This window comes from Condylostylus longicornis, unplaced genomic scaffold (genome assembly GCF_029603195.1).
Source record: "Condylostylus longicornis isolate FDR11 unplaced genomic scaffold, ASM2960319v2 ptg000479l, whole genome shotgun sequence".
In the NCBI taxonomy this organism is placed as follows: Eukaryota; Metazoa; Arthropoda; class Insecta; order Diptera; family Dolichopodidae; genus Condylostylus; species Condylostylus longicornis.
This window is the reverse complement of record NW_026578437.1, coordinates 5,685-28,967: the sequence shown is the minus strand read 5'-3', so window position 1 is coordinate 28,967 and position 23,283 is coordinate 5,685. Positions and strand designations below refer to the sequence as shown.

The 23,283-nt window shown below is 43.7% G+C and overlaps 2 protein-coding genes across 2 annotated transcripts; both read right to left on the bottom strand.

Moving 5' to 3' along the window:
* Positions 1–1,398: 1,398 nt before the first annotated feature.
* Positions 1,399–2,508, bottom strand: LOC129617281 (cyclin-dependent kinase 2 homolog). Its single transcript, XM_055532611.1, has 5 exons — positions 2,318–2,508; positions 2,132–2,249; positions 1,985–2,081; positions 1,725–1,892; positions 1,399–1,679 (listed from the first exon to the last, which is right to left on the bottom strand). The coding sequence occupies exons 1-5, from the start codon at positions 2,506–2,508 to the stop codon at positions 1,399–1,401; spliced, it is 855 nt and encodes a 284-aa protein (XP_055388586.1).
* A 1,043-nt stretch (positions 2,509–3,551) lies between these two features.
* LOC129617280 (uncharacterized) lies at positions 3,552–4,914 on the bottom strand. The gene is given in 7 exon segments (XM_055532609.1): positions 3,552–3,752; positions 3,817–3,952; positions 4,000–4,175; positions 4,177–4,233; positions 4,283–4,485; positions 4,533–4,648; positions 4,688–4,914. Coding segments are annotated over 7 exon segments (1,116 nt in total).
* Positions 4,915–23,283: the final 18,369 nt, after the last annotated feature.

Here is a 23,283-nt window from a genome sequence, read left to right as displayed (position 1 = left end):
ACTCCTGTCGCGATGCCAACGACACCAGCGACTGGGGGGGCCGGTGGGGCAACCTCTTGTGTCACTTGAATCGATATTTTTCTACTTCAGTTGATTCGATCACGTCTGGATGGAACACGATAATTAACAGTGAAGGGGCTAGAAACGTTGGAAGCAGCTTGTCTCACTTTGGCTCTCAGATTGCCTCCTCGGCACAGCAAGGATATGCCGCCGCACAACGAAGGGTAAGATTGTTTTCTCCAACGGATTACCCGCTCCATTTCAGGTGGGGCTGTAGCAAACAGTCTCACTTTTCGCAACGAAGTGACAGCCTCTAACTAGACGACCCATAAATAAGATCATTTGAACAATCCCTGCAACCAAAAGATCCCTTCTTCCACAATCAGCAATCTCAATTTCTTCGTATTTGGACGGATCCTTACTGCGGACTACAAGGATGGTCATCGACGAACTGCATCTCATTAAAGATTTTGTTGTCAGGCAACAGACAAAAAAACACCTGAGAACGCAAAGCATGAAGTTGATAGAACGCTCACAACAACCACATTAATTTTACTCATTGAAGTTTTCCCGAATCAAACCAGCGCATGGAATTGAATGGTTTCAGTATTGCAAACATCTATTTCAACTTTAACCATGAAGGAGCTTCTTCTCGTAGAAACACTAATGCCAATGACTCTGGTAGAAGTAAAAGATAGAATTGAATCTGCCTCAATCGCCTCTTATGGTTTGGATCTGCTCGACGTTGACCACCAGGTGAACTCGACACGATGATCCAGCAAGATCGTTTAGCCGGTGAAAGAGGGAAGGAAGCGTATTACCGTTGAGTTGAGGATTAAATCCATAAAGTATAGTTTGGGGTGGATCTTCAAGCAGATCATCCAGAAATGCATTCTTTCGTCCCTTACGATCATCCTAGTGGTTGATAAATGTTAGTCGTAGTCCCGTGTGTCCCTGAAGTTTTCTGTTCCATGGGTAGTCCCAAAGTCTGCATGAATCTCCAACAAGTACATAACGACTCCCATCATCAGACATCTGTATATCGCGTCTAAACAAAAATAAGGCAGGCAAATGGGACTTTATCGAAAACGCTAAACAGAAGTTCCAAACCGTATAGAATTCTTCTAAAGAAATATCATGATTTGATTATGAATTAATGGAATTGAATTCTATTCCAACTGAGGGCGCTGCGCAGATTTGAGGAGTTGTGGTTATTACTGCTCTAGATAGACAAATAAAGGTAAACACGGGAGTCAATAAAAGACAGCATAGAAACATCGGCACACATTCAAAGAAATTGTTCTATTTTTTGCATTATAAAATCCTATTTCATATATTTAACGACATCGCTCAGATCGCTGAAAGGAAAAACTGCCATCAGGAACGAGTTTGGATTACTCACTGAAAATAGGGATGTTCCATCGCCTGACGTGCCGAAATTCGTTGTGATGGGTCGAAACGCAGCATTTTGGAAAGCAGATCGACTCCCTCTGGTTCAAGATTGGGAACGATGTTCGTCCAAGCTTGAGGTTCGTAAACAGGAAAGTCTGCTTTATACTCCGGCAGCTCAACCAGTTGGGGCCAAGAAGCAGGATCTGGCGTTCCAAGCAGCTTGAAAATACGCAATAATTGGTCTTCGTCAGACAAACCGGGAAAGAGCGGGCGTCCGTTTGACATTTCTGTTCACGACAAAATTACTTGAGCCACTCCATAGTGAAACTTGCCTGCGAATATACATCCAACACTCCAGACATCGACAGGAGTAGAGTACTTCTTCGAGCCCATCAATACATCTGGTGCGCGATACCACAAAGTGACTACTTCGTGCGTATACGACCGAACAGGAATTCCGAACGCCCGCGCAAGACCGAAGTCACCGAGTTTCAAATAGCCTTCCTAAAGGGAAGAAAGATTAATTGTTAAGGATCATCATTCGCACAGTAGAAGCATCATTCAGTAGAATTATGATGAATATTTTAAATACCCCGATTAATGAGAAGATTCTGGGGTTTGAGGTCACGATGGAGAACTCGATGCTGGTGGCAATACGCGACACCATGAAGAAGTTGATAGAGGAATGACTGAAATGAAAAGAAGAAAAGTCAAAAATGGAAGAATACAGGATTCCTACTTTCGTCGTTACTGGATCCAAACCGCCTTCACAACCATCCAGAAGTTTCTTCAAGTCTTGATCTAAAAACTCGAACACTAACGTCAGACGGCGCTCGGTGTGAATAACATCGCAAAGCCTGCAACAGTAGAAATGTGCCGAAAAGCACAAAATCCAGAATGAAGACAAAAAGCGCTCAAATCGTACTTCACAATATTTGGATGTTGTAATTCTTTCAAAAGGGAAATTTCACGAATCGCTGTCGACGGGATTCCTTCATCTTCCTGTTCCAATCGGATTTTCTTGAGAGCGTAAATTCCGCCAGCGGTGTCCTGTGCCTTGTAGACGATGCCGTAAGTGCCTTCACCAATTTTTTCAAGTTTTTGATAACGTTCCATGCTTCTCAAACCGACTTGTACAGAGTTGTAATGGACCTACGCCAGTGCAGCCAGCGAGGGCGCGAAACAGACAACAGAAGAGACGCTGAACCTGTTCTGAACAACCAAACGAATTTCAAGGTTTTGTCAAGCAGTCCAAGGGGTGTATATCAAGGGAATTCACTGACACGTCGCTCTAATGCGCTACTTTGTTAGGCAGATGCCGTACCCGCTTTTTTATTTTGATCAACGCATGCAATTAAACGGATAGACCAAATTTTTTGATGAGCCGTTACTCCAAACTCATTCAAACTTCCGTGAAGCATTGGATAGGACCGCCGCCCTTCTTAGAGAAACGGCAGATTCAACTGAAAGGCCTCCGCCTCTTCAGTTCAAACGATCAGCACGGAAGAAAGCACCAGGGGAAAGATGAAGCAGAGCTGAGAAAGAACCGCCACAAGAGAGGTGACTATGGGGAAACCCCCAAGCGCTCCCATTGAAACCGAAAAGCCACAAACTGGGCGCTACTATGAACTCCCGATGAAAAACAAAGGGAAATACGATTGGGAGTCGATTGGGATTGTTGGGCTTGCATGTAAGTGTTTACGGTGCAGAGGCCATTAATGCGAAATTAGGCCTCATTTTTGGAGGAGCTGGCCTCTTGGGACTGCGCGGAGTGAGGAGATTGATGGACTATCGAAAGGCTGGGTATTGGCCTTTCACTCTTGGAAAGGGAGATAAAAGGCCACCTGAAAGCGTTGGTGGTGGAGAAGGCTATTTCGAAGCTGCCGTCCAACCACCTAAGCTTGGAGACTCGGCAGGGAAAATGAACATCTCTCCCCAAAGGCGAAAACCAAAGTAGAGATTGTTGGGAGCGTTGAAATAATTGGCAAACGTTCAAATAGATGATATCTATTTGCTTGATTTCGGAATGAAGCAAACAAACATGCAAATAAAATTCCTTTCTTCATTTGGAAGATCAAGATGTTCTTTGATTGCTTCAAGCAAAAAGGACAAGATCTGTTCATGAGCTTCACTCTCATCATTACAGAAATCAGACAGATCTATTGGCCAGGCATCGCACCGTCGAGGCCACTGGATCCTCCCAAAAGTGAGGGACCTGAAAGTGGTTGCGTTTGAAGTGTCTGTTGCAATCTTGGTTGCTGGAACGCAGCCGTTTGATTCGGTTGCAGAGTACTTCCCAAACTGACTCCCTGGAACGTTTGCTGCAATTGGTGCTGTTGAAGCTTCTGTTGTTTCTGTGCCTGGATATAGGAAACAAATATGTGAGGAGCTATCTTATTCCACTGGGTTTTCCCGCGGTCTCACTTGTGTCAATAAATCAGTAGCAGATGAGATCTCAAATAACTGCCCAGCTGGCGTGTTGTCAACCAGATCAACTAATGTAGCGATATTTTGTTTTGTCGTGGGATCATCTTTTATGATATTAAGTAGAAGACTGTGCCTGAAGAAGAACACACGTATTGAGAACAAACAATAACGATAACACACCTGAGAGCTTCAGGCAAACACCTCTTCAGAGCCTCTCTTGCCCGCGGGTTATCGGCGAGCCGCAAATAGCACTTGATGATGTGTTTGATCAATCTAGGCGAGGGTTGCTCAATCAGATTCTGAACCATTCCTCCCAAAACGCTGCTAAGAGCGTAAAAGCGTTCTGCCGTCGCACAAAACGTAGCGCAAGCCAAGTTCATCGAGCAAGATTTTTTGCACGATAAATGTTGCAACCTGAGAAAAGCGTGTTTTGACCGGATTGAGTGATTCAGAATCATCTTACTGTTTTCGATAATTCACTTCCCATTTCCATGATTCTCAAACATAATGAAATAATTTCAGTTTGAAGAAGAAATCCGATGACTTCATGATCATCGACTTTGACAAGGGCACCGATCACGCCTAAACTCGTTAACCGTAAATACTCGAACGGACGAGAAACGGAAACGGTATTCAGAAATGGATAGAGAAAAAGCGGAATGTGCGCTGGAAAAAGAGAAATGAACCTGTTAAAAACTTCAGTGATGAATTACCGTTGAGGAAATGGTGCCTCGTATCTGGGTGAGAGGCGACACATTGCAAGAGTGCGAGAGCATTACAAACACGATTTGACGCGATAGAAGTCAAAGTGGGGGGAGAAAGCTGAGGGCTGGAAAAGAAATCAATCAAGTATAATCAAATGACTCACTAAATAGAGATGATTTCTTGAATAACAGAAGTAACAACACCGAATGAATGCCACAAAATAGGAGCGAGATCAGGAAAACTTTCACGTCGACGACTCAGTTCAAGAAGAGCTCTTTCTCTCTTTGATGAAATTGTTAGGTCGAGAATGAACTGATATACTTCTTCAGCTTGAGGATGAAACGATGATGAAGCGGGCTGTGCCGTACCAGCGAGACCACCCGCCGCCATCAAATTCTAAAATGAAAGAGTCACTCATCTGCTTTTTTTCTTACCGATTGCTGAGTTGCTGCAGTATCATGTCTGTGTGAGTTTACCTCAGGTTGCGCTGTTGTCACCTCGTCTGATTGAGAGACGCCACTCGCAGTCCCTGACGTTTCCATTCGTCTTTAGTCCCCCACTCTGTAAATCTGTAAATAGCTGAACGACTGAAATGGTGTGACAGACTCTCAATCAAAAAAGACAGAAAAAATATCACTTCGGGGTTGTTATGACCCCCTCCTGTTCGATCAGACGTTCCTGTCATCTGAACATTCCACTGCGCACTTCTCATCATCTTCTAGTTCTCCAAAGTCTTTGTACCCATCCATCGCATCTTCCACCATTTTCGCAAATGAGAGCGGTAACCGTCGCGAAGGTCTGGACGTCTGAGAAAAAAAAAGTCGATTCGAAGGGCGTCTTCAACCCACCCTGAAATCTGGACTTCCAGGACCCATCAGTAGACGTCTCCCCGCGACGGAAAATATATTCTCGATCAACTGAAGTAACATTTAAATAACAACGACACGCTCATCTCTTACCGGCAGTCGCTTCTTGAGGGTCTTTCGTCTCATGATGTTCAATTTTCAGTGTTTTGCGGATGATCCACTAGAAACTGTCGATACTACGGAAGCGACATGATCAACGTGATAAAAGAAGGATCCTACTTTCTCTATGAATTCGTACAATCCATCAGACCAGAGATCCCTATCGCGATCAACTCGACTACATAAAAGTTGTTGCTTTCCTAATTCGAGGAGATGAGATATAGCAACAACGATTATCTAATTAATTTGTCATTCGCACCATCCCTCGTGTACCATTCAACCAAAAATTGAAGTCGGTCGTTCTTGTCCGGATTGACGGAACAGATCGCCAGGAACGGTATTTCCTTTATCGGCTTTTTCTCTACAAATTTCACTCATCGAGTTGTTTACAAAATCATTCATACTGTTTTTCATCGCCGCCTCATTCGTCCAATAACGCCAAACCCATCGATCTTGACAAAGTCTGTCTATTTCCTATTTTCGATTCCAACTCACAGTTTCTCCCTTCAACAGCACGAAAATAAAGTTCTTTCCAATCTAAGAGAAATTCATTGCAACGACGTGACTCCAACTTATCTCACCGAATCCTCCCATGACGCGTAGTGGACCTTCCAAAACTTTCGCGATGAACCGAAGCTTTGTTTCATCATCCATCGTATTGATATCCTGAAAGCGATTTTACTAAAAGTCAATGGGCGTTCATCCTACAATTGTCATCGACTGTCCCTTCCTTAGAGCTTCTCTTGTGGCTCTAATCAGTGCATACTCGACTAGAGGGGAGGGGGAGTCCGTATGTGTCATTGGGACTGGACACACAATCAAATCATTGTGATAATGTGAGTTCTGTAACTCACGTTTATGAAAAGACAACTGAACTTTCACGGTGGCTTTCTGCTCTTTTTTCAGCGTATACCTAACAAAGATATAGAGATATATTGTCATCGTTTTCAAGAGTCTTATTACCACTCAAGCTGAGGAAAGCTCTTTCCAATAATTTCTTCCTTGACGTCAATATTTGCTTCTCCCAGAAGTGTGCTTGTGAGTGTCCCCTACGCAGACTCAATCAATTCTTATCCATAGAAATACCCACAGATCTATACAGCGTTAAAGTGATGCTGTCCTCCATCTGACTGAAAATTTCGATGATTTTTTCGACTCTTCATGAGATCACTTGCCGAACGTGTAAATTACATCTTTCAAAAAATTCCGGCCGTCTTCTTCTTCTTATCCACAGGACAATCTGAACCATCCGCAGTTTCACAATTTCCTGTGGACAATCTCTCACTTCCTGTTTGACAGTCGAAACGACCAGCTTCAGCGTAAAAGTAAACATCAGATCCAGGCGGAATATTTGACGCTTCATGGACTTCAATAATCAGATTCAAGGCTTCATGCTTGTGACATCCACCCCGAAGACAACAACATCCTGCAGTGGAGCCGTTTTCACTAGGACTCAAGGTGGTCGGTTACCAATGCATGCGAATTCGGTTGGATGCGGAATTTTCTTCCTCATCGCGTAGAGCGTTGCTCCAAGGGCTGCACAGCACGCCAAACCACCAACCGCTCCGGTCAACGGATTTCCACCCATTAGAAGCTCCGCCGCAAACATTGCTGCAAAGGAGGGTTCACTTGGTGCAAAAAAAAACTTTCCCCCCACACCTTGCGAATTAGAAGGCGATTGTTAATTGGTGACGTTGGGTGATCTTACTCGAACCAGAAAAACAGAAATATCATTTTTCCGGAACACAGATTTTTAGAACTGGTTCGCAAGTTTGTAACAAAAGGGTTTGCGTGTATCGATAGAGGGATTTAGGAGGAAGCGTACTCTCTGTTCCATTCGCGGGCTGAGAAAAATGGTGTACCTTAATTCACTCTTATAATGAATTCTCAATCTCATAATGAATTCTCAATCTTATAATGAATTCTCAAGCTTATAATGAATTCTCAATTAGAATGAATTACTTCTCACCCTTTTGTTCGAACCCGTTTCTATCCGCTTTGAAATGCTCTGCGACGGAAGTGTCCAAAGGGTCGTCCGGTTCAGGGGCGGCGAGCAGTGCTTGAATGGAGAGAAGAACAGTCCTAATTTGAAGGGCTGGAGACCAATTTTCCCTTCAAGATATCCAAACAAATTCTACCGAGCTTATCCTGAAATAGCGAGTATGATCAACCGACTGATGCACGTACGATATTGGGATGATAAATCTTTGTTAAGAAGCGAACTTTTGGAGGCTCCATCGGATACTGATCAGGCAAGAACAACTCGAGACGATAGAGACCCCCGTCATAGGGGGTGCCAGAAGGTCCCGTCATCATTATATGAAAGTAACGGTGGTTGTTGGCGTCAGGATGAGCGCTGATACCGGGAGCTGAAATTGAAGGTGACAACTAATCGGAAATGGGAATAAGATCTCACGGGCATCGGAGGCCAAACTTTGCGTTTCCTTCTGAATTCGTTTCGAGATGGACATTGATTTGAAATATTCTGAAAAGAAGCAGGACACAAAAGAAATAAATGCACGAATGATGCAAACATAATGAAAACATTTGACCCGTGTTGAACCGCGTACCCGAAAAGCCTCAAAAATAATGAATATTAACAACAGAGGTGATGAACCTGCGCATGTGGGTAAAAAACCAGACGAGCAGGAAAGCCCTTGTTTGGCAATTAGAAGAACTTAAGACGAAGAAGGGCAAGACACGCAGACCTGCAATAAGATCAACAACACGATCCACAACCAATCCCAGAGGAATTGGGACAGCGTGTTGCAGGTGTTCCAGGCATTGGCTGATCTTGATTCGTTCAGTTCGTTGTGGTTTACACTCTGTTTGATCCTAGATTAAATTAATCTGACGCTACACGATGCATCACACCAATACATCACCAGCGGCATTGAAGCATTTAGAGTGCCAACTCGCATGTTCGCTATTTTGCATGGGACCCCCATAAGAACACACCTGTTTCAACGATGCCCCCAAACCAAAACACGAAATTTCTTTCCGCCATTTCCCTTCTGTCTGCGCCAGTATTTTTCCATCAAGCCGAATATTCTCAGGAGGGCGAAATCACCGCAAATGGCTTTTCTTTTACTGACTTGTGTCTAGGACGCTCTAAAAGGGGATTATCGCCGGTCAGTACAAACGAACGCTCGGCTGTCGAACACCCAATGCCAGACCTCCCAACGCCAGAAACCAAGTCGACAGAACACCGAACGTCAGAAACCAAGTCTGAAAGGAGGAAGAGCTTCAGCCTGCACAACCACCTACAACTGAGTCGGGGGAAAACAGAACACCGAACGTCAAAACACACAATGTCAGAATACCCAACGCCAGAAACCAAGTCGACAGAACACCGAACGCCACAAACCAAGTCTGAAAGGAGGAAGAGCTTCAGCCTGCACAACCACCTACAACTGAGTCGGGGGAAAACAGAACACCGAACGTCAGAATATCAACGCCACAAACCAAGTCTGAAAGGAGGAAGAGCTTCAGTTTGCAAAACCACCCACAGTCCAGGGAAAAAATGTTCACTGTGCTATTTTTCGTGATGTCTTGTCGCTTTTGGACGTTTTTTAGTTCTAAGAACGCTTCGATTCAACCGCTGACGAAGCAGCTTGAAAAAATAAAACCGAATTCATGTCAAATGGCTAAACGGAGAGTTTCGTCATTTCGATGAATCAGGAAAACGCTGGGAAGTTCGTTTGCTAACGTTCAAGTGAGGGTGGAGAGGCACATGTTAAAACATACGCTCAATAACCAACAGTAATTCAATTTTCTCATCACTGAAGCAGTTTCTATTGAATCATTCTGCAGGAGTCGAAGCTGTCGTGGCGTTGACGACGACAAATTCGTGGAGAGTAATGTTTGTTGAGCTTTGGTCCGCGACATCTCCAGCTGCAGAGAAACAAGGAATTAGTGGACCTCGATTTTTTGGCCTTACAAGAAGAGTGTTTGAACAGTGTGTTGATTTTGTTGTAGACGCGGCTCAATCCCTTCTTGATGGATTCAACGATGTTCACAAAATGATCATGAATTCGCTGAATCAGCCGTTGAGAGGGAACAAGCGTGCGAGCATCAACCAAGGCGATGCTCCCAGTTGGGGTTTTGAAAAAGACTCCTGTTCTATTATTTTGAGAAATCCGTAGCAATTGAGCTGCGCGTCCAAACGGAGCTGTAAATGTCGTTCCGTTATCGCCTTCAGAAACGGCGAATGGATCCGTGCTATAGTTGCCACTGGGTGTGGCAAGGAGGACTTTGTTAGGATGCTCGGGATCTTTTGTCGCGTTCAAATGAGTGAGGCCGATTGCCGTACCGTTGACAACGACCGCGAAGAATGCGAAGTCACCATCTTTTGGAATTTGGACACTATTATCCGTCTGAGGATTTTCAACAAAAGGTGTTCGACCATCTTCAAACGACGCCAGGTTTCCTGATTCCTGCGCTGCGGCGCAATAAGCCAGAAACAACGTCGAAATGAAAGCGCAGCAATTCATCGACAGAATTCTAATTTAATAAGATGCATGCGCCAGTTAGGCCACAAGTTGCGCCAATACTCGACAATGAGTGACTGAAGAGCATCAAAGACAGTGAATTGCACAAGAAACTGAGTCTTAGATGTAGCTTGAATTTCATGATAGAATTTCCTAATTGAATTTCCTAATTGAATTTCCTAATTGAATTTCCTAATTGAATTTCCTAATTGAATTTCCTAATTGAATTTCCTAATTGAATTTCCTAATTGAATTTCCTAATTGAATTTCCTAATTGAATTTCCTAATTGAATTTCCTAATTGAATTTCCTAATTGAATTTCCTAATTGAATTTCCTAATTGAATTTCCTAATTGAATTTCCTAATTGAATTTCCTAATTGAATTTCCTAATTGAATTTCCTAATTGAATTTCCTAATTGAATTTCCTAATTGAATTTCCTAATTGAATGACAGGCTGCAATGATATCAATCCTCCGGAACCAGAGAAATCAACATTAGTATAAAAATTATGGCTGAACTTGCATAGACCGATCAGATATGAGCCCCCCACTCTTCCACTGAGCTCTCTATCTCAATAAAATTGGTATTTAATTTACTTTCATCTGTTTTCTTTTTCTGACTTTCCATGATCGTTTCACCAGAAGTTCTTGAAAGAACAAACCCTCAAACCATCTACTGCGCTCTGTTGCTATTATGTGCTTGTTCTGGTACATAGATCGTTTTTTCATTGTTTCTCTGGCACTGGACCGACATTTAAACGATTTCCCGTGTTGATAGCTATCATCACTTTCTACTACAAAAAACCGATCATTCTTTGACGATCTATCTAGAAAGCGAGGAGGGCGCTTAGACTCAGAGCACCAAGGGTTTTGGCAATCGAAGTCCCAGACTTTTTTGAGTTTCTTTTTGGTTTTTTTTGTAGTCTCTTCTTCTGTCTCTTCTTTTGTCTTATCTGACTCTTTTGATTCTTTAGATTCATCTTTGGAGTCTTGGGATTATAGTTCTTATCCTCAGCGATACCTAAAGAAATCAACACGAGATACAGAACTGTTACGTAGATCTCACTTACAATCAAACAGATATGCCCAATCACAGCCGGCAATCCTGTATGACGCCGCCACCTATGCAGGTGATGTACTTTGTACAATCGCCTGGCATCGCGTCGCCAAGATCCTTCCCTTTGAAAGCCTTTCCCATCAACGCTATCTCGTCGTTCGTAAGACTTGCAACACAAGCCCAGCATGACCAAAGAAAAAATTAGTTGAGTGCTTCGTTTCATCATTTAAGAAAAGTTAGAAAATCAAGATTGCAGAATTAGAATATTTGAAATCAAGATCGCTGCATGTTCACGAACTAAGAGATGAAGACCGCCAGAAAAAAGGATAACGTGCTGACAGGCCATCATCTCGTTGCTAATGCCCTCAATGAGTCAGAATTTTGAGTAGCACCTTCATTCGTTATGAACCGGATTCTGACGACTCCTCCTCTGTTTCTGTCTGAATAAGAAAAACAAAACTCAGAATAAAATTTGTTTTCATACTTCTGATGAAGTTCCACTGAATTCGCTCAAGTCCTGCAATCAGATTATTCACATCGTGCAGCGTGGGACTCACTTCAATTTCAACTTCCTTATTTTTCCATTCCTGACGACGAGGAATTGAAAAATTCTCATCTCGACAAAATTCATAATTGTTCTTACTTCCTCGTTTTCTTCTTCTTCACTTTCCTCTTCAGACGATTCGGAGAAATCCACCGAAATCTAGAATTCAAATGTGTCGCAAAACTCCAGCGAAATGAGACGCACGTTTTCAAAGACTGATTGTGGTTGGCTGATCAGAATTGCGAGACATTCAATGACGATCTGAAGAAACAGGAGGCTCCGAGTTGCTATATCTGTTACTGCTACGCTTAAAGTCACTCATGTTCCTCCTATGAAGTCTGCTTACTGGGAAGACTCGAGGAGTAGTTGCATTCCAAGTCTTCGGCTTCGTAAAAGCAGGAGCGAAGCACTCTGCTAGTCTCTTAGACGTCATCTACAGTGCAACCACCATGCGACTTCTGCTAGTTTATTGTTCTTACCATGTTTTCTCTTTGTTTCTCTTTAACATGGAAGAAAAAGATTAACAAAAACTGGAAGGAGAAGAATCAGGAATGACCGCTTTCCTTGTTCTCACTTTGATTGTTTGGTTCGCCACCGTCGATGCTTCGGCTATCAACTGGAGAAAAACAAGAAATTCAATTTTGTGAGAAAGCGACGCACTTCTCGCATAATCTGGAACCGTTTCTCATTTCGAATCTCTTTCTCTCCAAATTGAGATTCGCGAGCAAGTTGCGTGAATTTCTCAAAACTCGTTTCACCGAAAAGCGGGGACGGGAGGCTTTCTGAAGTGTGATTCTGGGAGATCGAGTCTCTCAACTTGTGGCCCACCTAGAAACACTCTGAATGAGGTTGCAAGTGCTGGAACATGGTTTGCCAGGCGATCGTGGTTTTCTCCTGAAGTGACAATTGAAATCGTCTGCAATAATTCTCTTACCACACTCAAGATCTGCAATTGCCAAATACAAGGATTTTGCGTCTGGTTGATGGGAGAATAAATCACGAGTGATGATAACTTCTTTTCTCTCAAGAACTTGCACTAATAGAAGTAAAACTTCTGGAATCAATCGACATCCGCGGACGTCAATTCCCTGCCAGGAGGACAGCTGCTCCAAAGGGGCTCCGAAAATCGGCAGTGGATCCCTCTTGTGGGCCAGCGCGTCGGCGTGCTGAATGAAAACAAAGTTCTGTCCCTTGGTCTCAAATAAAGCAGGACAGACCCATGCAGATCTCTTACATGTGAAGATCTCTCTTGAGTGCACTTACATGGGCGATATGCGGCAATGCTCTTGCGACAGAAGATTTTGGGAGATCTAGTTTGTCAATAAACTCGTTTATACTGATGACAGAGAGAGTAAATCGAGAGAAAGTCATCAGCGAAACTGACTCTTCCACAATTTCGTATTTCGCCCAAAACTTTTCAGGAGCGAAGAGCGTCATTGATGAGACAGCTGTTGTTGTTGATGGCGAAGGGTGAATGAAACATAATCGTTTGATATGTTTGCGCAATCTAAACAAGAAATGGGGAGAAATGCATTTATTCATCACACCCATACCGTGAAGGAGTGATTGAAAGTACTGAAGGACAAATAAGGAGATTCAAGACGCACAAAATCAGTCTTACATTGTTCAAGCCAAACAAAATCTGGATCCCGTAAGGCAACCCATCCTCCAACTGTGAAGCACACAGCTAACGTGCAGTATGTTTCGCTTAGAATTCGATCCAAGCGACATGCTGCATACTGCCTGAAGTCATAAGATCAGAAATAGTGGTCGCACACAAGAATGATCAGAAGAACTGGTCGCACACAAGAATGAGTTCGTACATTGTTTTCAATAGTTGGCGTTGCTTCAAGTCTCCAAAGTAAGAAGGAGCAAGTACAATGACTGCACGACCCTCTTGGTCCTTCCCTTGGAATCGAAGAATTGGAATTTCATCGAAACTAAAACCAGATTGCTCCATTTTTTAAACAACTTTACAGACATACCTAATGAAATCTTCTTCATTACTCATTTCAACAAGCATCTGCCATGAGGCTCCAATTTTAGGAGGATGAAGAACTTCCACATCGGAATCGTACATAGGAATTTCATTAAGAGAGACACTTCCAAAAACTAGCGGACCTATTGAGACAAAAGCCACACACCCCACACATGACTTCGCGCAGAAACCTCTCAGCTGTCATCGGGTGGCTTCTTCGTGCAAATAACAAGTACGTCACACTTCATATAGCTTGGTAACCCACAAGTGCATTAGGTGCAGTGAATTCCTGGGAAGTGCCTTCGTTCGGGAATTTTTTTTTTAACTCGTACATCAAAAAAGCGCACACCGCACTAAGTATTCTTTTTTTTTGTTCTTTACAGCAAAAATCTTAAAGGAATTGATCATACCGTTTTTAAAGTTTCCTTCTTGACACTTGACATGCAGATTTTTCTGTCCCCTAGGCCCAACCTGACAATCGCCCGCAAGAATGGATCTTGGATCGGCGACAATAACAACAAGAGGCCGATGGGCAGCAACGGAAGCCCCAGAGCACCGCGTGAAGGATATTCCTCTTGGTCGTCCCGTCAGAATGCAGACCCCTGCCCCAACAGCTCAGCCAGGAGCAAAAAGTCGTGCAAAAGGAGTGGAGATTGACGGAGCAGTTTTGATCAAAGTGATGAAGCATTGCCGTGACTATTTTCCCACACCGGTGAACGGGTTGCTTCTCGGATTGGATGGGGAGTCATCTGTTGAAGTAACGGACTGTTTTGGCCTCCAAAACAAACGAGATCTCTACCAACAATTGCTCAGGGAGAAAATGGATTCAAAGGATGTGGATGTAAGGAGATGGCTAGTATTGAGAAATTGTAATTGTTTGATTGCAGGAAAAGGTTCATCTGGAGGACCACCGCTATCAAGTGAAAATGTTAGAACAATTGCAAATGGTGAATGCAGATTGTTGTAATGTGGGATGGTATCAAACTCTACAATTCAACGACTTGAAGGATCCCACAGTCATCGAAGGACTATGCGAGCATCAAGAAATTTCACGAGACGCTATTGTCCTTGGGTTCGATCCTCAACTCAGCGAGTTGGGTGTTGCTGCATTCAAGGTGACACTTAACGGTTGTTTCATCGTTCATTATGATCATTTTAGGCATTTCGCGTGACTGATGAAGTATTAGAATGCAAGAGAGAAGCTGAACGGGGGGATTCCGGGTGAGTTGGTGGCTTAAATATTCACAATATGCATTCCCTTTTTTGTTTAGAGCGTACAGTCGACTGTGTGGCCGAAATCTTCTCGTTGAAATTCCTCTTCTTGTTCGGAATTCTCTCCTGATTCAAGCCTTTCTCACTGATTGGCTTCAAACCAACAAGGAGCTCCAGCAAGCAGGCGACTTCGATGCGCTTGAGTTCGCAGATCGCGGTTCTTTCTTGGAGAAAAGCTTGTGAGTAGTCGCTGATGGGATTGGCTGACTAGAGAAGGTTGAGAGTTTCTGTCTGGGAATCACTGTTTGTTTTTGCAGAGGATTTGTTATTGGATGCTTGGACGACCTCCAAGGCGAACAAGAGAAGTTAATGAAAGCTCAGAAAGACAACATGCGATATGTTCAAAAGCATCGTGAGCAAATTGAGAGAAGAAGACTCGAAAACGAACAACGACGTTTGCGAAACGAAGAGCTCTTACCGGAAATGTCGGGCGTGATGAAGAAGCCTGACGTCCCAAATCAGCTCCCGACTCTGTTGATGGCGAACCACGTTGGACGCGTAACTGACCAAATCAGTGCGGAAATCTCGGACAATCTCTGTCGCGCGTATTTCGTACGTTTCATTTGTTTTTATTCAGAGTCCCAATCTCTTTTCTATGATCAGGTCCATAAGGAGGCTTCCCATACTTAGACACAGATCCTACGCTTGGTCAATTTTCTTGTTGAAACTCGAACACTAGGTGCCAATTCCATATTCTCCTTTTTGAACTAGTTGGGTCAAGTCTGTTGTGCTGCATTCCTAATAGTCCCCCTGCTTGCGTCTCACTTCACGTATTACAAATTCCTCTACCACTTCCACACAATTCTTTAATGGCGCCCAAAAGCATCAAACTGCACTATTTCGACATCGCAGGTAAGATTGGCGTTTCCAAACAATTGCGAGCTCCAAATATTGACAGGCCGCGCTGAGGCCATCCGCACTTGCTTCAAATATGGCAAGATCCAATTTGAGGACATTCGTTTCCCACGCGAGCAGTGGCCTGAACTGAAGCCCAAGTTCCCCTTCGCTCAAGTTCCAGTGCTTGATGTCGACGGAGTACAAATTCCGCAAACTCAAGCCATTCTTCGATACGCTGGACGACTTGCTGGCCTCTATCCATCCGATTCTTATGAAGCCTTTTTGGTTGATTCTATCGTTTCAAGTATCGACGGCGACGTGTTCGGCGTGATTGTCAAATGGATGCGTGCGCCCGACAACGAGAAAGAAGAAGCTGCTAAGGTTCTTCTTGAGACCGAGCTGCCAGACATTCTTGGGAAGCTGGAACGTTACCTTGCATCAATATCAAAGGGTCCTTTCGTCGTGCAGTCCCCTTCTATCGCCGACTTGTTGGTACATCAGCTCAGTCATGGATTGGATAAGGGTCTCCCATTCTGCCCCAACGGATTGCCAGGATTTGCGAAGAATTATCCAACTCTCTTCAAGACCTATACTGCGTTTGCTGAGCTTCCACAAATGAAAGCAATAAAATAGGCGAATATTTCGTGCTCGTATTTTTCTGGTTTTTTCATTCAAAAATATAACAGTTCCAAATATAACTACGTTTCGCTTGAGAATTAAATTATTGGGCCGCTTGTTCTTTCAGCTTGATCGAGAGCAGGTGCTTGACTTCGTTATCACAGTGAATAACTTCTGTGAGGTACTGTTTGTAAGAATTATCGGTGGAGAGTGAAGAGGGACGGATGTGGCCTTCATCATTAAGAAGTTGTAAAACGCGGTGGAAACGAATGAATCGATGAGTTTCAAACAATTTAAAGTTCAAGATGGGAGGAACCAGAAGATGGAGATGAACTTGTGAATGGGGCGACGGATGCACAAAACCAATAATCAGAAATTTGAGGACATTTGCTTTCATCTGGCGTAGGGGGGATGGGAGAAGCTTTGGCAAACAGGAGAGGCAGTGAAATCGAAGGAGACCGCAGCGCTGGATGTCGCCACGTGAAAGATGAAGGAGAGAAGGTTTTCTTGAGGCTCTCAGAACACTGACGAGGTGAATTGATGCGGAGGGATGTGGGTGAGTGAGAACAGCGACGTTATAGTTCCGGTCTAGGACTTCCACCTTTCGTGGGATCCAACGCGGATCATCATTGATGCGGTTTGGAAGAGAAATGGTTGATTCGCCGGGTCTCAATAGCGTGGCTTGGTGGACGAAATCGAATGAGGTGGACGACACTGATGGGCTCTGTGGCCTACTGCAATACAGACACATGGAGTCACTCGACAAGTTCAAACTCCCACATTGCGGGCAAGTGAACGTGCTTGACGCTCCCCTGAGAGAACTGAAGTGGCGCGACCTTCTGTGTTGAGCCACAAACTTGCAAAATGGTTGCATGATACGGGTGCCATTAATAAGGTTCAGTTTGAAGGACATCTCACCATCAAAATACGCATGAAGCTGCTGAAAAATTTTTCCAAACTCTTCAATAAAAAGTATTCAGAAGCACATAAGAACAATTGAAGTTCCCTTACTAGTAAAATTGGATGAAGTATTGACCGATAAAAGTGTGAGAATATTAAAATCGCTGTTCGCAGAATGCAAAACTGAGACCTACAGAAAACAAGAAAACAGTCAACATCAAAATGAAAGACAAGATGCTGAATGAAAGACAAATTTCATTTTGATAGACAAAATGATGAATGACAAAATGCTTGTCTAAGAAAGAACTCACTCGTCAGTTGAAGAATTCGACTCGCCCTAATTAACTGACTCCACTGTTGTTCCATCTATTGGATGAGATGGAAGAATGAGGCATCCTTGGCTCTTCGTTAAGATAGCAAGAAATCCAGTAGTGATTGCTGTGAGGACCAAACACAACGCGTTCATGGGAACATAATTGTGAGCAAATGATGAAAAATCGCACATAGGAGTGACAGTAAGACTCAACAATCCGCTTGACATGACAACAAATCCGGCGAGTGTCCCAAAATGGTTTTGGGACAATCGAAGAGCGACATAACAGTAGAATTGCGTCAAGAAGAAAGACACAACAAGGAATGAAACGAAAGCTGATATAAATGGGAAAACAATGAGGACGTCTTCAAAAAGAAGTGAAGTGAATTGAAGAAGAGTCAGAAAATTAATAATCCACATCACAAGAAGAGGTCCGTATCGATCGCTCAAATATCCGAACAGAATGCATGAAAAGAATGAGAGTGGATTTATAATGACGAACATTGTCACAGCACTTCCCAATTGATCCCGTGAAGAATTAGCGAAAAATGTTCCACTTAAAATTGTTGTTGCAGCAATTGGGAGAAGCGGAAGATAGATGTTAGAGAGAATGATCGATGTCACAGATTGATCGGATTTGTTGTCGATTGGATTGGTAGAGATTGTGAGAGGTTGAGTTGCACAAATCTGAACGGACGATTTTGAAGCAAATGTGAAGTCGTGGGGGGGGACGGAGGGGGATGGTAAAGCACGGCTTGGTCGAAATTGACTCGAAATGGAATATGCGGATCCAACTGTTGTCGCATTTGAATAAAAGGAAAAATCAATCGGTCCTTGACGAGATGGAAGTGTCGTGGTCTCAAGTGTCTTCAATTTGTCTTCACATCGAAATCTTTTGAGTGTCGAGGGGAAGGAGGGTCGCGGCATCATCGATTGCCCGAAAGACTTTGACGGTAGAATCAGCAGCACTACAGCGAAACAGGCGACAAGAACGCAAATGTATGAACATTGAATTTCTGGAAAAGATAATTGATCCGAAGTAATCAAAATATTGGAAACGGTCGGTAGGATAAAGCTGAGAAGTCTGAAAGCGGAAACAACAGCGATCACGGTTCCACGACGGCTAGGAAACAGATTTGAACAATCGAGCAAAGCAATGTAGAGGGGATCATTTCCCACTCCCATCAACATGCTGGCGATTGGATATAGAGGAAAGGAACGGCCGCAGAAAAAGAAGATCACCCATCCGGCGATTTGAAATAACAGACCGACCGATGCTGAAAATTTGGGCCCTAGCCGATCAACAAGCCACCCACCGATGAATGAGAAGACGAACATGGAAGCCACAGCGATTGGCATCAAACTGTTGATCGCTTGGAGCTGATCGTTACATGCGAGATCGAGAACTGCATCATCGGAAAGAGATGAACTGGGCGGGAAGTGATCAGGACAGAGCCAGCGATATGCGCCACCACGAAGATAAAGAAGTTGCAATGGAGGCCAGTTGAAGAAGGAATTCCCCGTTAAAAATCCGATGACGAGATAAATGGATAGAAGCAGAAAGCGATCCGCGTTCCATGGAGTTTTGATTGTGTTTGAATTGTGCAAGTCTGAATCGGAGGAGTTCGAACTTGAGGGGCGTTTCCAATCGCGGGAATCTCCAGATTTCATTGCGACGATCTCTTGATGGGGATATTCATTAGGCACCGTGTGTTCACCACGTTCAACGATGTCTGAACTGCATTTTTCCTCATTTATTCCACAACTTGTTTTCAAAGACATAGCGACAATAAAATGAATTAATAAAACAAATTTGATGTGACGAAGAAATAAGCGCAAATATCTAAAACATAAAAGATATTCTTCTAAATCTTACAAAACTTTGTTGTAAAGAGAGAGACTAACAACAATTATACAACACAATAATTATTAGAGCCTGACGATTAACGTCCCCACATCATAATTTATAATTTAGCTTACCTTTTTGTCTCTACGACATGCAAATCATCTGCATGTAAACTCAGGATCCTTTGATCCTTCAACGAGTGTCCCAATAACGCGAAGGTCTCCCATTGAATGGTTCGAACGACGTCGTGGGACGATGTCGACGATCCTTTGGGATTCCGACGGGCTTCCCTTGACCCCCCGTCAATGGACTTTTTTTTCCGTCAAGCAGAGGAAACTTTAAGACAACAGCGCGAGCAACAAGCAGCTCCCATTAATATTAGCGCTGATCGAAGAATACTTGATCAATCGAGAGAATTTGATACAACGCGAAATGGACAGCCGCAATTAAAACCCAGAGAAAATAAAAATATCGATTTGGGAGATACAAGAGACTCGTTCATTCGAGGCGTCGAACTCACCCCCCGGTTTGATTCTCCTGATAGTTCATCAGAGGACGAGGAAAATCCGAAACAAGATCCTCAACAAAAGTACGGGAGTCCCAAAGGACAGCAAGTCGACACGAAGAATCCCGTCGTTGTTCGAAGCAGATCGGATTCATTATTTTCGTCTGTATCTGAAGATTCGAGTCATACGAGCGACGAGAGGCCTCCATCTGTTGTGAGCGGCCGCCTCACCGTCTCAAGGGACCGACAGCTTGTTTCGAAAGACCATCTAACGGTTTCAACAATCGATAATCTTACTCATGCGTTCCGACATTTGCAACAGCGCGCCTTGTCAAAACTCCCATCCAAAAATGGTCCCGGAAAAGCCGCACGCGTCACCGTTTCTCAAGTCCTCAATTCAAATGCAATTCGTCGCTGCAGTCCCCCAAACCAGGACTCGTTGGCTTCATCTGGCTCGTCACGTCCGATCCAGTCTCAACCAAAACTCTTACCTTCTGTCAGCTCGATTCCCATCAGTTCACAAGCGCTTGCATCTAATCATCCACTTCCAAGGAATCCCTCGAAGGAATTTGGAATCCCAAAATGGGTTTCAAATGCCACACTTACGCCTCATAGGATCCCACGGGCTCTTTCTACTCCGAATGGACTTGTCGTTTACAAACCAGAGAGGCACCCTGCTGTCGTGCGCGCCCCAATGGGACAACGAGCTATGGGACAACGAGACTTGGGACATCGCATAGTCTCACCCACCCCCTCCCCTCAACCGAAACAGGTCCATTCCATCTCCTCTCGTTCAATTCTTCCCAGAGGCACCCAAACGCCGCATTTCCAACCTTCCTCCGCTTTTGTCCCTTCTGGCAATTTTCACTCCAGAGGCCCGCACCCCCAGAATCTCCCACAAACGATTCCAAGAAGGGCCATCGTCGTCGGAGTCGGACAACAGCAACGCGTTCTTGTTCCTGTCGGACGCGGTTCATGTTCCAGTGTCCATACGGAAGGTCGAATGGAAGAAGAAGAATACCAATGTCGATTGAAACTCGCTGACCGTCAGCCCTCTTACACGAAGGCAAGCGTACCAGCAGTGTATGCGTCATCGAATTTGAGGCATGATAACAATAACTATCACTATGACGACGATGATGATTATGAATGGGATGATGGTGATGACGTTTCTTCAGTGAGCACGTTCAGACGTCCGGGGAAGACAGTGCTCCACGGACTTAGTGAGCTGTTTCCAGATTGGCGATCAAGGAGGCAATCATTTCAGCGCCGAACGAAACAAACATCGAAACGTCGTTGTGGTTGTTGAATGGAAACTCTCAAGATTATTGTAAAGCTCCCCCAGAGATTTGCACAAGGTGAACTTTTTGAAAGACGTAGGAAGACAGTCCAACCAAAATTCCTACAAAATCCGAAGAAATAGAAGAAAGCAGAAAACCGAACAAAAAACATTCCCGTTGATCATCAAATTGAACTTCGAGAACCAACACGGCACGCGAGAACCTGAATGACAGAATGAACACTCGGAAAATTTTTTTGTATCCCACCAATGTATTGAAGTGTTGTTTAAATCTGTTCTTTGTTTGAGAATATTTTATCCTTCGCATGCTGACAGATTGGCCCATCACTGCTGCTTGATGGGCTTGTTTCGTTGCGTCTACAAATGCTTGAAGAATGGGATCTGCCGTTTTAAGAAACGACGATTTGGTCAATTCGCGTTGGGCCAGCGGAACCTCCTAATAACCACTCAATCAGAACAAATGAGAATGCACTGCTCCCTACATGCGAATAGATTTCCGCAAAATGCTCAAAAAATCTTGCGATATTAAAAGCCTTAGTTCCCAAAAGTGATAGAATGTCGAACATGGTATCACTGTAAAAATCTCCTTGCTGAAATAAACGTGTGTCAGATGTGTATTTGGGACACACTGCTCTCACTTTCACCGTCCGTTGAGCCATGGAGGATATGAGCACACTAATTCCCATCTACAAACAAAAACACAAATTAATGATGATGATAGAACGTGTTCCAAGCACCTGAGCAACATGTCTCTCAAAAATGACGAGAACATCGAGATTTTCAGCTTCGTCGAAAAGATCCACTATTTTTGAAGGACGAACGAGAGATTCGCTTGAAAGATTTCTCTTAATTATTTGATCTGAAAAAAAAGAAATAATATTGGCGCAAAAATGCATCAATTGAAGAATCAATAGTTGATGATTTTTCCAATGCGGCTGCGTTAAATTCGTCTTACCTATAAGGTAGCTGACGCAAGCCCCTAGAGCTTCGCCAGCAGCCACTTGACATCGATGGTTGGTAGACGAGAGACCCAGATGCAACTGTTGAAAAGAGAACAACACATATTCAATAAACTGGAATTTGCACTTACGACTCTGCAGGTGCTTTGAACCGACGATGGATTCACCCGTTGGAAAAACACTTCGGGATGAATTTCAAACAGTTGAAATAAAAGATTCAAATAAGAAAGAAGTAACGAAGTATTAGAAAGAACCTCGTTGTCCTGTAGAACGGGCTGCAGAGTTGAAAGACTTTCAACGACAATTGTGGGACACCAAATTTCCGGAAGAGTGACATCAGCGGATGAGGATTGGGACATGACAAGAGTCAACACCCTAATACAAACATTCAAATAGGATTCTTCCTCAATGATCATTCTCCTCTAGGGATCCTACTTGAAGAGTTGGGACACATTCCTCAAGGCATCACCCTCAAACGCAACCTCCCCACTTGATGCTCGGAAACAGTCAACAAACGATCTTGTGACTGTTTGGATGCTCATTAAAAGATCTTGTGCATCTTCAGCACGCACTTGGCTCAATAGAGATTGGGACACGCGATACAAAAATTTAAGGATCGATCGAAGGACATCCGAGTAAAGTGTGTATGAAAGCGCTACAGGAGCAATGGCATGTTTGATGATTGGTCGGATCCACTGACACACTCGATCACCATGGCAGTACATGCCTCTCACAAGTCCGGTACAGATCGTAAATAGACGAATGATTTCAGACGTTCTTCTTGCATCAGCGTGGGTTTCAGAGTTGAGTCTCATGAGGACTGCTGCTGTTGGATGTTTCGCTGCAGCTGCTGCCTGTTTGGCTGATAGATACTCGCCTAACTTGATGAGCGCGGCTGCAAAGACAGAACAGTGACAAGAAAGAACAAATAGAATGAACAAATTGAAAAATATAATGAAGAATCTCAGTTGCATTGACACAAGGACAGACATTCCCTTGTTGTCAACCGTCGACTCACATCGAATAGGTTCAACTTCACGTTCCAATTGAGAAAAACGACTTCTGGACAAGTCCGTTGTCAGGAGAGTCCCAGCACGTTGAAGTTCCGTTTCGTGCTCGCGTGCCAGGTCTTTAATGTACTGAAAAAGAAGTAGAAAACAGCTTTTCAAAACAAG